The following is a 22,894-nucleotide window of genomic DNA, read 5'->3' on the forward strand; positions in this document are numbered from 1 at the left end:
GTGTCCTCCATTTTGGCAGCAGTCAACAACCTGAAATCCGTCATTGCTGAACATGAAGTAAGAACTTTTTCTGTCTAGGTTACCTTGCTTTGAATAACTTTTGGCATTTAGTCATTTATTTTTTTCAATTGTTGAAATAGATTTTGATGAAAATGGTTAGTAAAAGTGATTAACAGAGAAGCAGATGTGTTATAGAGAGAGAGAGAGAGAGAGAGAGAGAGAGAGAGAGAGAGAGAGAGAGAGAGAGAGAGAGAGAGAGAGAGAGAATTATTCGATCTAAACTTCATTAGAAACTGTCATATTAAGTTCAATTTTTAATGTTTCTTTTTCATTTTTCATTACAGATTTGCGAGGTTAGGAAGGCTGAGATGGTTCAGAGTGCCAACCAAGCATTTAGATTTTATTCGGATCTTCACATCCTGAAACAAAACAAACTGAGACAGGCGCTCATAACCACGTTTGTTATGCCTAACGGGAGTGAAGACACGAATGATCCGCCAGTCCCCAAAACCTCAAACGGTTCTCAAACCCTTCCTTCTGCAGAAGAACTCTTCACGGAGGATGAAATAGAGGAGTTTGAAGTTTTCTGGCAGATAAAGGTTAGAGGAAATTCCTTCCAAAAGGTTTTTAGACACCAGGAAATGACCGTATCGTACGGTATACGCTTGCACCCAGTGGTGGCGTTGTTTGCGTGTGGGAGTTGTCACCATCGTGGGTGTAATTTTAAAGTTTTATTAAGTTATTAAAACTTTAAAACCTTATCAATGTTTTATTTATCCATAAGAACAATTTCATATTAGAAAAACATACAGTATAGTACATAGAGAGTATTGAAAATGGGTAGTAGTTAAAAAGTTTGACTGGGTAAGTTGATGTTTGCCTTGGCCGTAATGGAATTATTCACATAAGGTATGCATATCAAAATCTGCGATTTTCCAGTTCTGCGAGGCTTTGGATCGACAAAATTCTCTCTTCAACTGGGGACCCTACTGTATATATATATTTATATATATATATATATATATATATATATATATATATATATATATATATATATATATATATATATATATATATATATATATATATATATATATATATATATATATATATATATATATATATATATATATATATATATATATATATATATATATATATATATATATATATATATATATATATATATATATATATATATATATATAAATGCCAATTTTAGCTAACATGTAAATCAAGAGAGAGCACATTTCTATTCATTTGATTATATTGTAAACTTCAGGGCTATTTCTTATATGACAAAATAGTTTTTGTGCAAAAATCAGCCTTACAACTGTCATAGTTTCATAGTTATCACAAAATAACCATACTTTTTTTTCTTTTGCCATTTTCTCAGAACTTAGTTTTTAAAGAAATAAATGTTTATAGCTTTAAGAAGACTGAACCAAATTTGATGAGACTTTTACAGAATGTAGTATAACTATATCTTGATTTTCTACATGAGAAATTCATTTTTGAGTGAAATTTTTTTTGCATATTTTTAAAAAGTTTTAAAACCTTTTATCAAGTGCAAAAAATTAACTTAGAAGTCGAATTTCTAAATTTCCCACATTGAAAATTTTCATTATTAGTTGAAGAATAAGTGGTAAAAATTTGAAGCAAGTCCCTTCATTCACAACGTAGTTATAAGCACTTACTTTATAATGGGGCCTTATGAGCCAGCCCTCTCCTGAAAGCTATCCGACAGCCTAGCATCTAACTCAAAACTAAATGCAGTAATTATGAAATATCTTACTCCAGTTAACAAATTAATAGCTAAAATTATATTTTTTTTTAGTCACAAGTAGCTTCTGTTCTTAATGTTTAGTGAGGGCTAGTTCAGTTATGACAAAAACAAGTAAAAACAAAAAAGATACTTCCCAATGAACTTGTTTAACACGAAAATCTCAAGACATTATTAAGGATTTTGGAGATAAAGATGTCCAAAGAATCTACTCTTGCCAAATATGCTGAAGCCTCATCACCAAGAAATGGAAACTCGGACTTTGAAAAAGGAACATCAAGAAAAGAATTACCGATAAAGATAGTAGCACAACTGTACAGTACATAAAAATGCCAAGTGTAATCCCTAATCAGAAGCAAGTTTGTTTGATCAATTCTGCATTTTTCGAAATAAAGATACATTTCACATGAAAAGCTTACATACTGTAGAATTAAAAAATTTTGCAAAAACATGCTAACAAAACTAGAGATGAAATTACCTTAGCAATAACAATTAGCATCACACCAGAACCAAGAAAAAAAGGAACCTGAGTGCATAAAGAAAGATGATAGAATGAATGGTGTGAAGAGCATTTACGAAGAGAGTGAAAGAGAAGTCTATAAAGATCTTGTCAAGTATATCAGAAGTGATCTCATAGCTAACATCACTTCATGGTCACGAAACTTCAATATTTAAAGATATCTGGTGGAGTAATATCCCTAAAAGATTCTACAAAGAAGTACAGGAATGGGAAACGACTCTGAGTAGCTCAAACAGATGTAATTCCAGATGCAAAGAAAAATCACTCAAGGTTCCTGATAGTGTATTATTTAAGGGTGTTACTCTTGAAAAACCATATACTATAAAAGGAACCTTAGGTTAGGAGGGGTAAGACAATCACTATTTTGTGCCTCCAATACTTAGCAACAGCTTTCAACCATAGAGCTGCACTGGCATGGGACAATATCACTAGACTTGAGGAAGCTTTTAGGAAAGGTTTAGTAAACCTACGTTAATTGTAAAAGGATTCAAAACGAATATGAAACAAAAATAAGTTTATTTTGAATGTACATAACCCTTCACGCCCGACATTTGAGCGTAAAGGCGAATTCGAGAGCCGACGAACTCTCACGGATGGAAGACAAGTACGAGTGGATGTTGTCTCGCCCAATGTTCCATCTATTGGATTCAGTGTGGGGACCTCACACGGTCGACAGATTTGCCTCCGCCCTCACGACGCAACTACCAACGTACAATTCAAGATACTGGGACCCAAATGGTATGAGAGTGGACGCATTAGCTCAATCGGATTGGCATTTAGAAAACAATTTTGTAAATCCACCGATTCGGTTACTCGACCGAGTATTACATCTCATCAAGAATCAAAAGGCGCATGCGACGGTTATAGCCCCATGGTGGCCGGCTCGAACATGGTTTCGAACGCTGCAATCTTTGTCAATCAGTTCAACGATCAGAATATACAAACAGGCAATTATGCAATTAAATCCGTCGTTACCAGAACCGCTAAGAAACCGTCGATGGAAATTGTATGCTTGGAGAGTATGTGGCAACAACGCACACTCAGTGAGGGATGGTCGCTACAGGCTGCATCGCGCCTGATGTTCGGATGGAGTAAAGCAACAATTGACACATACAACTGTCAAATTCGGAAAGTTAGAGATATCTGCAGGGAATTAGAGATAATTTTCCCGCCATCCAGCTCTTCAGCGTTGGCAGATGTGTTGATAGTGTTATCGACTGAGAGTGAACGACCCGTGTCTTCAATTAATTGCACTGTAGCAGCGATGAGTCATTTATACTTTGTATTGGAAATGGACAATCTGACTTGTGATACTATGATTAAGCATTTGACATCTGGATTAATCAAGACATCTACAACGAAACATCGAGAGAAATCTGAAGTCATGCCTATAGATGCTTTTACGGATACTTTTAAGTTCTGGAACAATGCAACAATAAGTGTAAAACAACTTAGATTAAAATGCATCAGTCTACTAGCGATAACATCTATGCTACGTCCGTCAGACATAGCTCCAAATGCAGTGCAGGTGGATGAAGAGGGCACAGTCAAAAATTTCATGTTCTGGTTAGGTTACAGTTGCTCACATTGCCATCAAATAAGGGGTATATTTTTCATGTAATACAAAATAATAATTGCTAATGCCTTCACCCATAAACACCAGACTGATGCTGAATGAAATTTTTCATTTAGTTTCATCCTTTTACATTAACTTCACGTATACCACATACAATCAATATCATTACTTTAATGGCTAACGCCCAAGGACCATGTATGACAAGAGCTGAGCTCTCAAACACACTGAGAAAGTGATACAGAAATCAGTCACCATTGAGGAAAATTATATGAAGATACAGGTACTGTATTTGTAGCAGAATTACAGAAATAGACCTTGTGCCCAGAAAACCAAGGAAGCAGATCTTCTTTCCTGCAAAAAGAACCTGGTTTGGACAACTACAAGACAAAAAGACCCAGGAAATCAAACACTTCCAATCTGGGCTGAGCTTTAATATCACCATCAGTGACCAAGAAACAATGTTTAAAGATATAATTAGGTATCTGCTAGATGTCAATTCACCACCCAAATTTGATTACAGTATTCTAAATCCTGAAAAAATCAGGGGTAATCAGGAAGGAACCTCATCAAAAAATAACTTTGGCAATCGAGGATGCAGTACCATGGGCAAAAGCCACTGAAACTGCCTAGAAGCAAAGAGTGCTTTCCAACATTAATCTCAAGAATGGGAAAGCAATTCTGGGATGCTGGTTTAAAGGACACATACTGCATATACAGCAATGACACTGTCAAAGAGTGGCCAAATTGTAAAATCTTTGATGATAAACCCTACAAACATTCTGTCTGAGTTCACAAGTACATCTATATTTGACTACTGAGACCTGTAAGACAATCTTCGACGCAAGTGTGGGTTGATCAAAATTGTTCTTATACTGTCCCATGTGAATGACATTCTTAGTGATGTGGGGCTACAACTTAAATAATCTTGCTCTTTGCTGAAATGACAAACCTTCTGCAAGACTTCCTAGAATATTATCAGCACTTTGGGTAAGATGGATTAAAAGGGCTCTGAATGTAGGACTTGACATTCTTGTTACTGGGATTGGGAGCTACAAAACCATTTTGTAAGAATCATAGTTCTTGATGCCTGTGCCTAACATTGTATCCCTTTGCATTGCTCAGATGACAAACCTTCCAGAGAAGAATGTTTCAGTGTATGAGGCAGTTCATGAAAGTTCAATTCTCAGTGCAGCTATCATGTAACAAGCTTTTTGGATAGTTACCTGTGAACCTGGCTGCTGAGGCCGCAGGAAATTTGACACACAGACTCACAGAGGCACATCACAGGTCAACTTCAGTGCCGGACCCATCATTATGTATTACTATACAATACCTGAGCACTGCAATGCACTCCTCACAATTAAAGGAAATAGTCAAAGGTGACAATCGACAGTGGCCAAGAATCCAGAGAGATGAAGCATTTTCAGCAGTGGTTAACCTCACTCATGACTGCGTTAACCCACTGGCAGAGAGGGACCTCAGCATCTTTACAGCAAAGGCAGTCCCAGGGCCATTGCCTCTAACCAGATGAAGACATGAAAACCAGCCACCTGAAAACATCTGATGAAGGTTTATGCAACTTTCAAGGACCAGAGATGAGATGAAGACACATATCAAAGATATTCCATGACTCCAAAAAATCATCTAGCAAAAACATCAATAGTGTATGTGTAACCATAGAGACATCATCAAATGTCAAGGACAAAGGCACAGATTACTTGAAAAGGATTTCCATTTTCTTATCCTTGGACCATTGCAAGGCCCTTAGCCTAAGCCGTATAATTGGTAATAAACAAAAAATGAATTTTTAAGATAACTTCATTTTTCCTAGATATGCAAACCCAGTTTTTTCATGGATATACCTTATGAGAAATCTGGTCTGGTTGTGGAAGCCTGGTAATTAACTACTAGCAATAATGTGAGGGGGTGGAGGGGAACCACTCTCACTCTCACTCTGTAATCAGCATCAAAACTTCCTTAAGCATAAGGGACAAATGCAGAGTTAGAGGTAGGATCATATTAAAAGACTTCTGCAATGTTATTACTGTATAAGAATTGAGACCTTCATCTTTTAAATGGTTTCTTTGTTTTTTTAAAAGGTTTCTACTATGTTGTCTCCCAAGATTAGCAGATTCTATACATTTTTGTGTTGACAAAGTATCTTTGCAGATGAACACAAGCTTAGAAATATGGTGCCTGTTCCAGAGTAGCATATCTGCAGCCTGCAGTAACTATTTAGTCTCCCGTGCTCTCTGAAGTTGCAGAATAACTTATTTTCAAGCCACTTTACAAGTAAGTGGAATCCAAATGATTGCTAGCTGATAGTCAATATGCATATAGAAAGCATAAGGCAACTTCAGAATCTTGGAGTGAGTGGATATGTTTTATGATAACTTCAAGATTTTCTTACACGTAGGCAGCAGCAAGTTGCTGTTCATGGGATCTTTAGTGCACCAAGATCTGTTGTGTCTGAAGTTCCATTGGGTGGTGTTCTTGATACACTATTATTTTAGAGCATACAAATGATGTGGGTATTGGGCTGGAAAATGGGATTGCTCAGTATGCTATGATGCAACACCTGTGGGTGTAGTAAAGTCTCCATTTATGAGAAATGAAGCTACTGTACACTTAATCTCAACTGGAACATGGAGCAGATTAGTTAATAGTATAGTCTGTGGGGGTATGAGGCTGAACTCTGGTAAAATGAAAAAACTATTGATTGGTAAATCTCATACTGATTTTCCACCCCATCCTTCCGTTCAGGTGGATGGGACTCTGCTAAATGAGTCTGAAGCCTTATCTTTGGTGTAATTTTTGACTCACATCTCACTTCTTGAGAAACATCTAATGAAAGTGTCAGCAAATGCTGCACAGAAGTTAGGTATGTGCACAAAAGTTAGGTATTTATATTTTTATATATGAAACTTACCAAGTAATTACATAGCTATAGTTTCTACTTTAAACGGCAGCTTAAGAATTGAAAATTCATGGTAGCCCTCTTTTGTTGCGGTGCAGGTAAGTGGCCCGCCCACTTTCGGGGAAGAATAGGTACAGGTAGCTAAAGAGTTAAGTTCGTTTCTGCCACTTGATGACCAAACATCAGCTTGTTCAGCAGCTTTGTTTTGTTAATTCAGGAATAGTTTCACCAGATGGTTTGGTTGTCTATTGAAAGATTTGGTGAAGTACTCTTTCATTTGGTAGCCTCCGAGCTATATTTTCATAGCTTAGTTAAGCTTAGCTTAGCTTTTTTCAATTTTTGGACTGATTTGGATTATTATGTCAGACATGAGTGTGACCAGTATTGCAGCAAAGGCTGTAATACTAGGTTGACTTCATTTAAATATGATGAACATTCTACTTGTTTTCACTGCCATGGACAAATATGTTCTCCCAACTTCAGTTGCGAGGAATGTAAGGATTGGGACGTAAGTAAATGGAAAGTGTTGGCCAATCATTTGGATAAATTAGAGAAAGCGAGGCTTAGGAAAGTGGCTGCTAGAGCCGAAGCTAGAACTTCTCTGTCCTCTATCCCTAAACCGGCTTATTCGACACCTTTGACTTCTCGTTCCCCAATTCCCACTTCTCTCACTCTCCCTACAACTCCATTACCTAGCTCCCTTCCCTCTGAACCTAGTGCCATCGCCAGTCTTGAAGCTCAGATGGATAAGAAATTTGACACTTTAGTAAGTACAGTACTGTCGCCCAGAAAGGAGCTTCTGTAAGAGTTCTTTTGGACAAATGAGGATCATAGTGCAAGTGTCAGTGCAAGTGCTAGTGTTGTTGTGGAGGGGGTGGCTACTCGTCCCATCGATGCTCCTAGATGGAGGTCCCTGCCAAACTCCCCTGCACCTGGGAGGAGGCAAACCGCAAGTCCAAGGGAGGTCAGTGGGGTTTGCCCATGAGTAGTTGCTTCCTCAGTTGAGCCTGTTGCTGGTCCCAGGTATCGACAGGCAGCCACTGGAAAGGCGTCTTACGGATCTCCTAAACTCGGTCCCTGTCAGACTCCCCTGCACCTGGGAGGAGGCAAACTGTAAGTCCAAGGGAGGTCGGTGGGGTCTGCCTACGAGCATTTGCTTCCTCAGCTGAACCTGTTGCTATTTCCCAGGTTTCAGCAACCAAACGCTGAAAAGGTGTCCAACTGATCACACCTTACCTTCCAGTGGTTCGGATTCTGAGCCCAAAGAACACGGTCAACATTTTCAGGAGTCTTCTGGGCCTTTGAAGAGGCATGCTGCGGACATACATCCAGTGGTACCTTGCAAGTGCCATAAGGATCAAGAGCTATCTTGCAACTATTGGGACGACAGAGAGCTCCCACTGACTGGTAAGCGCTCACTGGCTCCCAAGCACCAATTGGCTCATAAGTGAGCTTTGGGATATCTCTCTCTCCCAATGTATCCGAGCTCCCAGTGGCTCATAAGCCTGCTGCAGGTTCAGTTCGCTCTGTATCCCCAGACATCCTGCTGGCTCCCAGCTCTCCAGCACTGGAATATGAGTCTGAGGCTTCAGACTCAGACGTCCCTATTGCTGAAGGTCAACCTGTTTCGGTACCTTCTGTGTTACAGATTCCCAAGGCCATATCCTCTTCAGCTGTTGCTGATTGCGCAAAGTCTGCAAGTATATAAGCACCCCACTCTTCTTTGCTTCCCATTCACCAACATTTGAACAACACCCTGCAACTGTTGAAGAAACCCTCATCTTCGAAACCAGAAGAACTGCAGTAAGATTTGGCGGTTTGCGCTGTATCTTCAGCAGAGGAGGAACCTGAACCAGAACAACCTTCATCAGTTTACGCCTCATTATTGAATTATTTTCTGTTCTGCTTCCCAATATATTTCCCCACCACGGCCCCTTCTTCCCGGGATCAGTGTTCTGGTTACATCAATCCTCGAGTACCACTAGACTCCCAAAGATGGCCCTCTCTATCTCTTCTAAGCAAACGTTGTCAAGGATCGACTCTTGGCTGTCTGAGAATAGGGAGCTGGGCAATGCTGTATTTTGCTCTCCTCCTTCTCAGCTTTCCAAAAGGAGGTATGTATTCTATGCAACCAAGGAAGCTCCTTCCTTGGGAGTTTCTGCCTCCTCTCAAGGGGACTTCTCCGGTCTGATTGACCCTGCTTGTTGTTTGGTCTTCGATGCAGCAAAAATTAAGTTTTCGTCTTCTGAGTTTGACCACCTAGTTAAGGATATTTTTAAAGTATTTGAGATCTTCAGTTTCCTTAACTGGATGGTGGACGTGTTACCCAAGAAAATTGAGGATTGTTCTTCCCTCCAAGAGAACCTTGCAGCAGACTGGCTTGGAGTCCTGTCGTGTGTGGACAAGGCGATTCGAGATGGGGCACAGGAGTTAGCTGCTCTTTTTTCATCATGTATGCTGAAGAAAAGAGACGTGGTGTTCTTTCACCACTAAAGGAGTGACACCTTCCCAGAGATCTGCTCTTCTTTTTGCTCCTCTGGAAAGTACCCACCTTTTTCCTTGAATGACATTAGAAAGGCTAACTAAGGGATTGCAAAAATGGCTACTCACGACTTGCTTGTGCAGTTGTCCAAACAAATGATGGAGTCTAACCGAACACCTGCAGTTTCATTTAATCCTCGGCCTTTCTCTCCTCTCCAGCCACGGCCATTTTGATGTAACAGAGGAAGAGCTTCCTTGCACCCACGCACGAATCCAAGATCAGTTCGCCCTATCAGCAAGAAGTCCTCATCTAGACCAGGCTCTAGCAAGGGACACTTCAGTCTTCTGTCTACCTGTGCATGCCAGACTCCTTCTGAAGACCAAGGCTCTAGCTCAAGGAAGGATATGTGATCCCCTTCAAGGAGAGTCCACCTTTGTCTTCCCATCGCCTACGTAGTCAGTAGGCTCCGAAGGTTTTCAGCCCTCTCAAAGAAGACTCTTCTCTACAAGAGAGCTATAGAGGAGGAGGTACACTTACAACCGCACAACCCCAAAACCTTTTGGAGGCTGATCCTGGATGTAAGAAGAAACCATTTCAGGATGACAAACAACTCGTTCTTACAATTTCCCAGAAGATTGGATGGTCTCATGACATGAGAGACGCTTACTTTCATATCCCAATACACCAGAATTCCAGCAAATTCCCGAGATTCGTCTTTCAGGACAAATCCACAGGTGTACACTGACCTGTGGAAGCGGTGGGGAACACAGTGGATAGACTTATTTGCTTGCAACGTCCAGGAACCATCGCCTCGCCCTGTTGCTCTCTGGCGCCAGACCCTCAGGCTTGGGCAATGGATGAGATGCTTCAGGACTGGTCAAACCTGGAAATGTATGCCTTCACTCCATTCAGTCTAGTAAGAGACGTGAACAACAAATTCAAGACTTCTCATTACTCATCGGTGATCCTAGTAACTCCTTTTCAGCCTCAAAAGGAGTGGTTTCCAGACCTTCTGGAACTTCTGTCGGACTTTCCGCGGCTCCTCCCACAGAGGAAAGATCTTCTCAGACAACCTCACTTCAAAAGATATCATCAAGGTTTGTCCATTCTCACTCTGACAGGCTTCAAACTGTCAGGAAGCTTGTCCGAGCAAAAGGATTTTCAAGAGAAGTTGTGAATGCTATCGCAAAATCTAGACGTGACTCTTCTTCAAGGCTCTACCAGGTTAAGTGGGCAGTTTTTAGGAGATGGTGTAAAGAACATAGCATCTCTTCTTCTTCTTCTATTTCTGTAGTCCAACTAGACGAATTTTTACTTTACCTAAGATCTTTGAGAGGCCCTTCAGCCCTTCGATGTCTACGATAAACGGTTACAGATCCATGCTGAACTCAGAGTTCAAGCATAGAGATGTGAACATTTCCTCAGACTCAGACATTTCAGGCTAGTCAAGTCTTTTGACACCAGGAAACGGAAGTCTCAGCACCTAGTGTCTTGGAACCTAGAAGTAGGTCCCACATGGTTGTCAGGCCCTCTCTTTTTGAACCTATGCAGACGTCCTCCTTTAGGGATCTGTCTAGAAAGACACTTTTCTTAATTGCTTTACCCATAGCAAAAAGAGTCAGAGAGTTGCAAACTCTGAACAAACAAGTTGGTTTTTTTGCAAGAGACAGCTATTTGCTCATATATTTTTGGCTTCTTAGCCAAGAACCGAGAACCTGTCTAACCCTTGGCCTGGTTCTTTTTCCATCTTCTTGCAGAACTGGTAGGACCTTTGGAATAACAGAGAGTATTATGCCAAGTGAGGGCATTAACATTTTACCTCAAGAAAACCAAGAATATCAGAGGAGTTCTGTCAAGAACCCTTTACTTCCTCTCTCCAAGAATGCTATCTCTTTCTTTTTGAGATACATTCTTGTAGTCTCACTTGGGAATTCAGGAGAATAATTTACCATTATTAAAGGTAAAAGCACATGAGGTATGGGCAATAGCCACTTCATTGGCTTTTAAATGCAATCTCTCTCTAGCTACCATAATCCAGTCGACTTACTGGAAGTGTCGCTAGGTCTTCGCCAACTATTATCTACGTGACGCTGAAACTGTTCAAAGACTACAGTACGCTGGGTCCATTCTCTGCGGCTGGCGTGGCACTAGGGACTGAGGGGTAGGATTGATCCTCCTATTTCTCTGTCTCCTAGCCTTGATTAAGGTTGTTGAGTTTTTGGGAAGCCAGGGGTACTTAGTACCTGGAGTACCCTCCTATCTTCGTTTTTAATGGATGGGTAATATATATCTTTTAAAATGGTGTACAGGTACTATAGTTTTATGGTTGTGTTAGTCGATGTCTGTTTTTCGCCCAGGGCAAGGGGAATTGTTTTGTTTAAGCTCTGTCGAGTCATAGAAACACTCCCTGACCACAAAGCTCCCACTGAAGTAGGGGCAATCCTGACACTACCGGTCATGTCCCTACGGGTCGAGATGAGCAACGACCAAGGGAGGTATCATCCTGCTCTTGCTCTCTCCCCAGGTAAGGTTACAACAAGCATTACCACAATGCTAGCTTTCCTCTTCTATTTCAAATGCATTCCTTTATAATGTTTTTTGAGTAGTACATGCCCATTCTTCCCATCTCCTATAAATGTGGGATTTACCTATGTCATTACTTGGTAAGTTTCATACATAAAAATGACATTTTTATAATAAAATAAGGTTTTACATATACTTACCATGTGATTACATGAACAGAGCCCATCCCTCGTCCCCACATATGGACGTAGAGCATAAACGAACTAAGCTCTTCATCTATGTTGTACCTATTCTTCCCCGAAAGTGGGCAGGTCACTTACCTGCACCAAAACAAAAGAGCGCTACCGCGAATTTTCAATTCTTAAGTTGCCGTTTAAAGTAGAAACTGTAGCTATGTAATTACTTGGTGATTATATATAAAACCTTATTTTATTATAAAAATGTCATATTTAGAACAGTGATAAAATCAATGCAATCTGGTTTAGGTTGTTTGTCCTTCCTTTACCAGAATACTGTTCTCTGGTGTGGGTGTCTGCCTCTGCCAGAGACTTATCTCTTTTAGAGCAAGTGGTCTGTGGTGGTAGGTTTCTGTTTCCTAACACTGACAGTTATGACTTGGGCCACTGATAGATTCTTGTTTGCTAATCTTCCATAATTTGTATTTTACCAGAGATCTTTCACATTCATAATTGATTCCTAATTCTATTTTCCTGCCAAGAGCAACCAGATTTGCCAAACAGCAGCTCCAATATGCAATAAATACGCCTCACTGTCTAACTTCTCAGTTCCAGAGGCCTTTTATTCCTCACACTGCTGGCTGTACCGTGGAACAGTCTCCCTGAGGATGTTGTGGAATTGGAACTCCCAAAGTTCAAGCAAAGATGCAATGCATTACTACCCTAAAGCAATTCTTGTTTTTTTTTTTTTATAATTTACTTACTTTTTTTACCTATTTATAAATACATTTTCTAATTTATTTTTCTTTTCTAATAACTGTCCTTTACTTTCTGTATTTGCTTTTACCTTCTCTTACTTCTTCCAAATGAACACCATATTCTTTGGAAGCTTGAATCCTAGTCATGTAAATAAGTGGAAAGGAGAAAGGTGACCCAAATGGCTGCCTGAACTTGCGATAAATGTTTCCTAGTCATGTAAATAAGTGGAAGAAAGAAGGAAGGTGACCCAAATGACTGCCTGAACTTCCGATAAATGTGATATTGAGGAAAAGAACACCAACTTGAAAGGTAACATAATATTGTGGAAAATCAGATTAGTAAGCCATACCACCTGCCAACTCTCCCCCTTGTTAAAAGAGGAATGGAGGGCATGCCCACCAACTAACAAACAGTCAGGAAACTGTTATCTTGTACTAACCCAAATCTGGTATGACCAGAAAGAATACAGCCACTGGTTGCTGGGCAGAAGACAGAAAAAGGAAAAGAATACCTGATATCTTTCTGTAACCTAACTTTTCATTACCATACACAAGATGCTGGCCCTGTCCTAGAGGAGCTTGGACAGTTAGACTTGTTTACCAGCCACCACAGATCCTAGGGAGAAAGTGTTCACATCCTAGGGAGAAAGTGTTCACAGACTTGTGGGTGATGTCCCTCAGGTAGATATAGGTAAATGTGGTTAGGCAATGCCAAACACCAACTAACAGTACCTGTGATACTGATTGAATTTTATTTGATTTATGAAAATCTGACTGATGACCTGGCACTGAGACAGTTTGGTTAGTTCCTAATGAATGCAACAATGGATATATGCCACTCACTTCATGAGACCTTGCCCCAAGTTTAGAGCCAGATGTCTCGTATATCTGGCTGATGACCTTGGGTACTGGTTGGTATTAACCATTTAACTGTTGCCAATGGTAAACTACTTCGGGAACCTCAGCAGTCGGCTAAGAACTCGCCCAACAAACATTTAAGGTACCCAAATTCTCAGCAAAAAGTACAAATACTGTACACAACATGGCAACTGCTCTACGTTTGTGACCATTCTATTGAGGATTACGTTATTTATTTCTAGTTTCTTTTCCTTTATAACATTTATTTTAATTATTATACAGTTTACTTTTGTATGCATGTACAGTATTGCCTTACCTTTTTCTTATAAACATGCATATAAAAATAAAACTGTTATTGACAATTGTCAATAATAACGTTCGTTTATATAGTTATTTAATGTTCACATGTAAAGTCCCCGCTCAGTGTGTTCTCTATAATGAACATACCGTTTTCTGCAGTGCCTTCACATCGACCTGGGGTCGGTGAATTCACGTGTTGACCTCCATATTTGTAAATTATTTATTCTATTGTCTTTCCAAATGATCATGCTTATGTACATGTAACGAAGCATTTTTGTAACACGTCAGACATTATTAATCACTATGTTTTCTATATGAACTAGTCCTGTTTTTGTACAGAAATAGTTTGACCTCAGGTCACCTGTAAATCTTTGTACCCATGGTCTCTGTGATGTACGCAGACGTCTGCACGCCGCTTTGTAAGCAGCTCGCTTCATCAATAAACCAGCAGTACATGTCTTCCTGCTCACTATTTCACACCTCTCTCACAGTGGTGACTCTCGAAGTGGTTCCCGGAAGCCATTAACGGACCCAAACGGCGACTTAGTCTTGGCCCGATGAACCTCACCTACGCCCCTAACGGACTAACTATGGGGCTCTAACAAAGCATTCGGGCATTTACCGACCCTCGTCGGCAGGTTGCCAGCGTCATTAGCGGACCCACACGGCATGCTCCCCCAGTGTGTTTTGACATGAGTACTCCCTCACACTCCTAGTGAGAGCACGAAATGAGCATGGACACAGACATTCCTAACCATGTACAAATTACCAAGAACCTCTCGAAGGCGGACACCTCCCTCTTGCAACCCCCTCACGCATGCACCTCCATGCCAGTACCTGCACCCCATACAATGATCTCCCTGACGGACCAACCAAAGACGGCCCTTAACATAAGGCTGCTGCCATTTACCAGGGAAAACACAGCATCCTGGTTCAACAGGGTCAAGGGGCAGTTCAGGGTAGCAGGCCTAACGGACGAGGTGTTAAAGGCCGACATCTCCACCAACGCCCTCCCGGAGGAGAAATACAGGAAGTCGCCCCGTGGCTATTGACGACGTCGGTCCCCGCCACCTTCCAAGAACTAAAATCCACTCTTGTCGAGACCTGCTCCCTGCCAGTCTCCGAGAGAGCTGCCCGCGCCCTCAACCTCACCCTCGCCTTCAACCCCTGGCAGGATGGAAACCTCTTGGAAACATGGCATGCCATCCAAGACCTCCGCCTCCTCCCCGAGACTGACAGCAACGGCAGGTGTAAAGAAATCAGCCTGTTGAGGGAGATCTTCCTGCAGCAGCTCCTGCCGGTTCATGGACAGATCACGGACACACGTACCCTGCCGGTCGAGGACCTGGTCAGGGTAGCGCAGCAGCTGACGGATTCCACGAAGGCAGCCAAGCAGGGCGACCACTCCTTCACACTCCGCCAACTGCCTCCTGCCGGACGACCCCACCACAAAGTCCGTCAACGTTGTCGAACAGAAAAGGCAGTTCTACCAGGAGAAGAGGGAGGGGACGGGGCTTTGCTATTACCACCGGAGGTTCGGCAGAGCTGCCCGGAGATGCGAAGCCTCCAGCCTTTTCTTCCCTTCAAAAAACAGAGGCGGCGGCAGCCAACCGCACAGGCCACCATGGCAGCAGCAGCAGAAAAACCCAGGGGCCTCTTACCAGTAGGGTTCTACGTCCGCAACACCATCTCCGGCAGGATGATGTTGGTCGACACTGGAGCTGTGCGTTCAGTGTTTCTGCCTTCAGGAGAGGACAACAGACGCCCGCCGGACCCAATTGCCTACCTGACGGCCGCTAACGGGTCCCCCATCCTCTCCTATGGCACCAAGCTCCTGTCAATCTCCATCCTTGGCCAGAGGTACACAGCTGGGAATTCATAATCGCCGACGTCAGGACCCCACTCCTAGGGGCGGACTTCCTCGTCCACTTTGGACTGGCAGTCGATGTCAGCCACAAATGCCTGCTGGACGCCGACTTCTGCCAGTCCCTACCTTTGTCACCGGGCCCCAAGGAGCCTGCCATCTGTTCCGTCGCGCCCCACCAATACGGTTGCCTCCCGAAGGAGTTCCCGGAGGTCTTCAAACCTGAGCTCCGCCAGATGCCTGGGGCTCCTGCAAAACACGGGATATACCACATCAAAACGAAGGGCCTCCGACGCATGCAAGGTTCCGATGGCTTTCCCCCCAATGCCTTCAGCAGGCCAAAAAGGCCTTCGTTGTGATGGAGAGGATGGGCATATGCAGGAAGGCTCCCAACCCGTGGGCATCCCCCCTTCACAAGGTACAGAAAGCGGACGGCACCTGGAGGTCCTGCGGTGACTACAGGCGGCTCAACCTTGCAACAGAGCCCGACCACTAACCCCTGCCCAACATGCAGGACCTGATGGCCTCTTTCCATGGGGCCAAAATATTCTCAAGAATGGATCTCTTAAAATCATATTTTCAGATACCAGTAGCGCCGGAGGACATCCCCAAAACCGGCATCGTCACGCCCTTCGGGTCCTACGTCTTCGCCTTCTCCACCTTCAGCCTGAGGAATGTGGGCGTGACCTTCCAGAGGTTGATGGACAGCATCCTGGGGGACCTGGACTTCTGCGCCTGCTACGTCGACAATATCCTAATCTTTTCCAGATCTCGGGAGGAACACCTGCGGCACATCCGGAAGGTCCTGCAGCGCCTGCAGGAAAATGACCTCGTCGTCAGGTTCGACAAGTGTACCTTCGGTGTCGAAAAGGTAGAATATCTGGGCCATGAGATATCCACCGAAGGCATCCGCCCAATGTCGTTGAAGGTCGAAGCCATCGAGAAGTTCCCCACCCCTACCTCCATCAGGGCTGTGCAAGAATTCCTCGGGATGGTCAACTACTACAGAAGATTCATCCCAGGGATCGCTCACACCATGGTCCCCCCTGACGGAGGTCCTCAAGGGACGTCCAAAGTCCTTAGTGTGGGGCCCTGACCAGCAGAAGGCCTTCCTCATGACGAAGGCCACCCTCGCCAAAGCAACATCTCTGGCCCACCAGAACCCCAATGCTCCCCTCCAGCTGACAAGGGACGCCAGCAACATCGCCTGCGGAGATGTCCTGGAACAGGTCATCAGGGGGACCCCTCAGCCCATTGCCTTCTTCAGCAGGAGGCTCAGCCCCATGGAGTCCTGCTACAGCACCTTTGACCGGGAACTCTTCGCAGCATACCAGGCGGTACGGCACTTCAAGTTCCTGCTGGAGGGAACGCCCTTCACAATCTGGACTGACCACCAGCCGCTGGTCCCCGCCTTCACAAAGCTGGGGGACGCATGGTCCTCTAAGCAGCAGCGGCACCTCACAGCCATCGTGGAGTTCACCTGCACCATCAAATACCTCCCCGGCAGGAAGAACCCAGTAGCTGAAGCCCTCTCGAGGATCGAGATCAACTCGGTACAACTCGGGGTCGACTACGAGGACCTCGCCCGCGAGCAGGCTGCTGACCCTGAGACCCCCGCCTACTGTACAGCTGTCACGTCGCTGAAGTGGAAGGACGTGCCCTTCGGCTCAGGAGGGTTGACATTACTGAGCGACGTTAGCACAGGACGCCCCCACCCCCTGGTGCCCGCTGACGTCTTCGACGTCATCTACAGCCTATCCCACCCCTCCGGAAGAACAACAGCCAGACTGCTGATGGAGAAGTTCGTCTGGCACAGCATACGAAAGGACGCAACGGCCTGGGCAAGGTATGCAGTGTCAAGCCAGCAAAGTAGGATGGCACACCAAACCCGGCGTGGGCGAGTTTCCCCAGCCAAAGAGATGCTTCGGGCACATCCACGTCAACATAATGGGTCCTCTTCCCCCATCAGGAGGAGCCAAATACCTTCACGGAAGCCCTCCTCTCCAGCTGGATCAGCTGGTTCAGAGTCCCGAACCACATAACAGACAGAGGACCCGTTTTCCTGTGTGAGCTGTGAATCGCCCTGGTGCGCCTGTTGGGGACCACTCACCACACCACAGCCTACAACCCCGCAGCCAACAGAATGGTGGAAAGGTTCCACAGGTCTCTAAAGGCGTCCCTCATGGCCCGCTGCTCCTCCGAGAATTGGAAATACCAGCTGCCCTGGGTCCTCCCCGGGTTAAGAACCGCGCTCAGAGCCAAGGGCGACCCCTCCTCAGCGGAAAAAGTCTACGGGGAGACCCTGGTAGTCCCGGGGGAACTCGTCGCAGAGGACAGGGACGACATAGGGACACAGAGGCTCCGTGAAAGGATTGGAAAGTTCGCCCCTGCCAAAGGACATTCACCGAGAGAATGTCCCCCTTCATGCCCCCCGGACTATCCTCCGCCACCCACGTCTTCATCAGGGATGACGCAGTGCACCCACCCTTAACCAGCCCCTACAGAGGACCTTTCCTTGTACTGGAAAGAGACAAGAAGGGATTCAGAGTAGCCGTCCACGAGCGGGAAGACTGGGTATCCATAAATCGTCTCAAACCCGCATTCCTGGAGGAGGACATTGGAGGCAGTTCCTGAAGTCCTCCGCAAAGGGGTGGCACCACCGCGGACAGACCCATGCGCAAGAAAGAGGCATGGGCGTCCCCGAAAAGCCCAGAAACCAGACAGGAAAGCACCCGAACAAATCGCTCCTGAAGGCACCGAGGAAGGCGACCACCCTCTCCAGTTGACATCCAGAAAGCGAGGCCCCCTTCGTCGGCCCAGCAGATACCTGCTTTGATCAGACGTTACCTCCGTCTTGGACGGGGGGGGGGGGTTCCTCTATAATGAACATTCTGTTTTCTGCAGTGCCTTCACATCGACCTGGGGTTGGTGAAATCACGTGTTGACCACCATACTTGTAAATTACATATTTTATTGTCTTTCCAAAAGATCATGCTCATGTACATGTAACAAAGTATTTTTGTAACACGTCAGACATTATTAATCATTATGTTTTCTATCTGAACTTGTCCTGTTTTTGTATAGAAATAGTTTGACCTCAGGTCACCTGTAAATCTTTGTACCCGCGGTCTCTGCGATATACGCAGAAGTCCGCACGCCGCTTTATAAGCGGCTTGCTTCATCAATAAATCAGCAGTACTTATCTTCCTGCTCATTGTTTCGCACCTCTCTCACACATATTTTGCTTATTTACTCTTCTACTTATCTATGATTTTACTAAACCAAGTGAAGCAATAGATGAGGAAAATGAAGAAAATTGGGGTTGAAGAGGAAAGAAAAGCATTGTTATTTCATGCGCATGATCCACAAGATTGCCTAAAGCCTAGATAATCCATGTTTAAGTGGACTGGCCTTGAAAGGAGAGCAAGAAAAATGAATCATTATATATATATATATATATATATATATATATATATATATATATATATATATATATATATATATATATATATATATATATATATATATATATATATATATATATATATATATATATATATATTTAATGCCAGTGTTAGACACTGGCGTACTATGTATATACGCATATATATATCAAATGGTTAAAGGGTTAATGAACATGGGGTCAAGAAAGAATTGCACCTCTTTGTCAGAAACCAACTGGTTCTGAGTTTTCATCACAACTCAGGAACAAAGGAGATGATCCCTGTCCTTCCAAGTGCTGCATTAAGTAGGCGTAACCATACAATTAGCCTACTTTTTCTATGTCTGTGGTCTCTTCCAGTGGTTTGTATGGTGCCAGAGGATCTAAGTCACATCCAGATCTAGAGTCTATACTGTTCACAGCCCATCAAAAGCACGGAAATCTCTACCGAGGCAGAAAAGTCAAAGCCCTTAAGCCAGAGAATCCAGGAAACACTTGACCAATAACCCTTAACTGCAGAAACATAGAGGTGCCTATTTCAGCAAAGGTACTAGAAACTCCATGATCTATGTAACCAGAGATCATAACACCATCAAATATGGAAAATGTCTTACTTTGTCTGTCAAAAAAAAAAAACTGTTGTAGATTTTATGTAGCCATGCATCCTCTGTGCAATCTTACAAAAAAAACCTCTCAACTAGGAGATGCTATATAGTCTCCAGTTATGAAATGTGACCAGCTCCAAAGACTCTTGGTACCTCAGCAGGTGTAACTACCAAAGCAATAAGGACTATAAGAGTAACGAACTTTGTGGCAGCTTCCAACGAAACCCAGGGGTCTGGCACTGGTATGCAAAACACAGGGAGCTTCCTGTTTAGACATGTGGAGAACAACCCAATCACCTGGGTTCCTCAAACATAAAACAGCTTCTCCCTATGACCTGGCAATTGAGCTTATCAGGCAATGCATTCCAATGGCCCAGAAAGTACTAGCCAACAGCTCGAAGGCATGGTGTACTGTCTACTCATTCACCTGCCTTGCTATTACCTGCCAAGGGAGAGGGAGTCTGCACCCACTGCTTATTGACACATGACAACTGTTACTTACCAACATGGCCAGTGTCCCACTAATTGATCCCAAAGTGTTGCATCTATCTTGAGGACATTGATTTCCAGGTGAGAATCCTCTTTGGTCCACAGATCTGAGGTGAACTGGCTGCTCAGGTGTCACCCCAACCCTCGGCCAATGTATCAAAGAACAGAAGCATCTCTAGTGGGGAAGATTTTAGCAGGCTTTCCACAAGGAGTGAGATCCTACCTCACTTCCTGTTCGAAGCAGCAAGGACTGTTTAAGATCAATGGCATAATTTACTGTAGTGCTGTTTCAGGCACCACTGAGCAAATGTATGTGAATATGCCCACAAGAAATGAGTTTCTCCATGGAAAGCAGGTGACCAAGAAAAATTTGCCAGAGGTGAGTTACTGGTACCATATCGGTCAAAATGGCCAGGAAATTCATCTGCTGTTTGGGTAGATCAAACGTCATACAGTTTATCAAGATCCCATATTGTGACAAATGAAGAGAAATTGATCCACAATATCTGACTGGTACATTTGTATCATAGACTTTTATGAGTTTTTGTCACATACACTTTTTTATATTCATATACAATAAGCTACAAATGATTAATATCAGATTCACTCAAATTTTGAATAACATAACCTGGAGGGGAATTTGTAAGTGATAAGCAATTTATCACCTGGAGGGACTCAAACCACTGAATGGTTGGGGAACTATGACTTTTCAGCGATGCTGACTATTCGGACGTCAAGAAAAGCATAAGTTGATGCCAATTCTGTTGAACATGTCTGTCAAATTCAGGTTTCAGTACTTAGAGTCGATATCAACTCACATCCAACATGACAGCTGACTGGTACATTTGAAAGAGTTGATATAAAGTATATCTTAGTTTAACCAGACCATTGAGCTGGTTAACAGCTCTCCTAGGGCCGGCCTGAAGGATTAGATTTATTTTACATGGCTCAGAACCAACTGGTTACCTAGCAACGGGACTTAAAGTTTATTGTGGAAGCCGAACCACATTTTGACGAGAAATGAATTTCTATCACCAAAAATAAATTCCCCTAATTCTTCATTGGCCGCTCGGAGAGTCGAACACTGGGCCAACAGTGTGCTAGCCGAAAGCTATATACTCGACTGTTGAATGGTCAGCAATACTAAAAGTGGTCATTTCCCAACCATTTTGTGGTTCGAGTCCTCCTGGTGATGGGTCACTTATTACTTATAAATTCCTCCTTCAAGTTACAATATATTAATCTGAGGTTGAGTGAAATTTTAGTCAGTGCCATTTGTGAATACAAAAAATGTCGCTGTGAATATGACAAAAATTCATAAATAGCTATGAGTTTTAAACGTACCAGTCGGTTTTCATGTCGGAGGTGGGTTGATATCAACTCTAAGCGCAAAAACCTGAATTTGCCAGGCATATGTAAGAAAGTGTCGGTATCGGCTTCCAGCTCTCTTCATAGCCAAATGGTTAGTGTCAATGAAAAGTCGTCGTTCCCCATCCATTCAATGGTTCAAGTTCCCCTGGTGACGATTCACTTATCACTTATTAATTCCCCTTCGGTTTTAATTACTCCAAGGGTGAGTAAATTTGATATTAATCAACATTTGTAGCCTAATATTGTCAGTATAAAAAATGCCACCGTGTATGTAATAAATGGTGGAGGTGAGCTGATACCGAATCCCTAGGAAAAAACCAGAATTCGACAGGCATATGTGCAACAGAGTCGGTATGAACTCATACCTGTTCTGACAGCTGGATGGTCAGTGTCACTGAAAAATCGTTGTTCCCAACCATTCAGTGGTTCGAGTCCCCCCCTTATCACTTGAATTCCCCTTCGGTTTTGTTATTCCGAGGTTGAGTGAAATTGATGCTAAACAACCTCAAGTATTGCAACTTGAGACTTCGGGAGCTGAATACTACAAGTATCTGTTAGACCAAGGGAAAAGACCAGCAGAAGACAGTCAGTTGTCCACGAGTAGTAGTTGGACTACGAGTATCTGCTCATGCTTTGCCTTCAGAATCTGATAAATATAGCAAGTTTTAATTTTTTCTTAATTTATTGATTGTATTGCATAAATTAAAATGGAAGAAGTACGGACTAATACACAAAAACATGGGAAAAACATGACGAATTCTAAACAAAAAAATTTCCAATAAAACAACTTTCATTTGCTGTATTTACTCATAAGGATTTGATTCCTTTTTATGTGGAATAGGATCCGGCTGCATATTTATGAAATCGCCACCACTTGGTCTGTCAGTCACGCATTTTCTCGATCTAACCAAAATCATGAGCCTTGAATGAAGTTAATGATGCTTGGTTCGTGGATGCTACGTGATAATTACAGATTTCATATTGATATTGGCATGATAGTATCACAAAAGAGGGGTTGCGCATTTCCTACGAAAATGTTGCAAAAATCACTGGGCAAAATTTTACCTCAAATATCTTTGTAGCCTAAGTGGGTAAAATTAAGAGAAAATCTATTTTTGAGGTCCGAGAAACACTATCATAATTATAAAATCAACAAAATACCGTGCAGCACCTATCATTATATCTGCGAGTAAAAATCGGAGGAAGAATTCACCAGAATATTTCTGCCAT

General features: G+C 43.0%; 2 protein-coding genes across 10 annotated transcripts in view; one reads left to right on the top strand and one right to left on the bottom strand.

The window, feature by feature from the left end:
* Positions 1-746, top strand: part of LOC136845628 (uncharacterized) — a 1,500-nt gene extending 754 nt beyond the window's left edge. The window contains exons 2-3 of the mRNA XM_067115786.1: positions 1-57; positions 345-746. The exon at positions 1-57 is cut by the window's left edge and continues 170 nt beyond it. Coding sequence (XP_066971887.1) covers positions 1-57; positions 345-746 — 459 coding nt within the window. The remainder of the gene's footprint in view (positions 58-344) is intronic.
* LOC136845714 (uncharacterized) overlaps positions 1-22,894 on the bottom strand; it is a 334,649-nt gene that overhangs the window by 237,275 nt on the left and 74,480 nt on the right. The gene's annotated exons all lie outside the window — the stretch shown is intronic.

This window comes from Macrobrachium rosenbergii, chromosome 14 (genome assembly GCF_040412425.1).
Source record: "Macrobrachium rosenbergii isolate ZJJX-2024 chromosome 14, ASM4041242v1, whole genome shotgun sequence".
NCBI lineage: Eukaryota > Metazoa > Arthropoda > Malacostraca > Decapoda > Palaemonidae > Macrobrachium > Macrobrachium rosenbergii.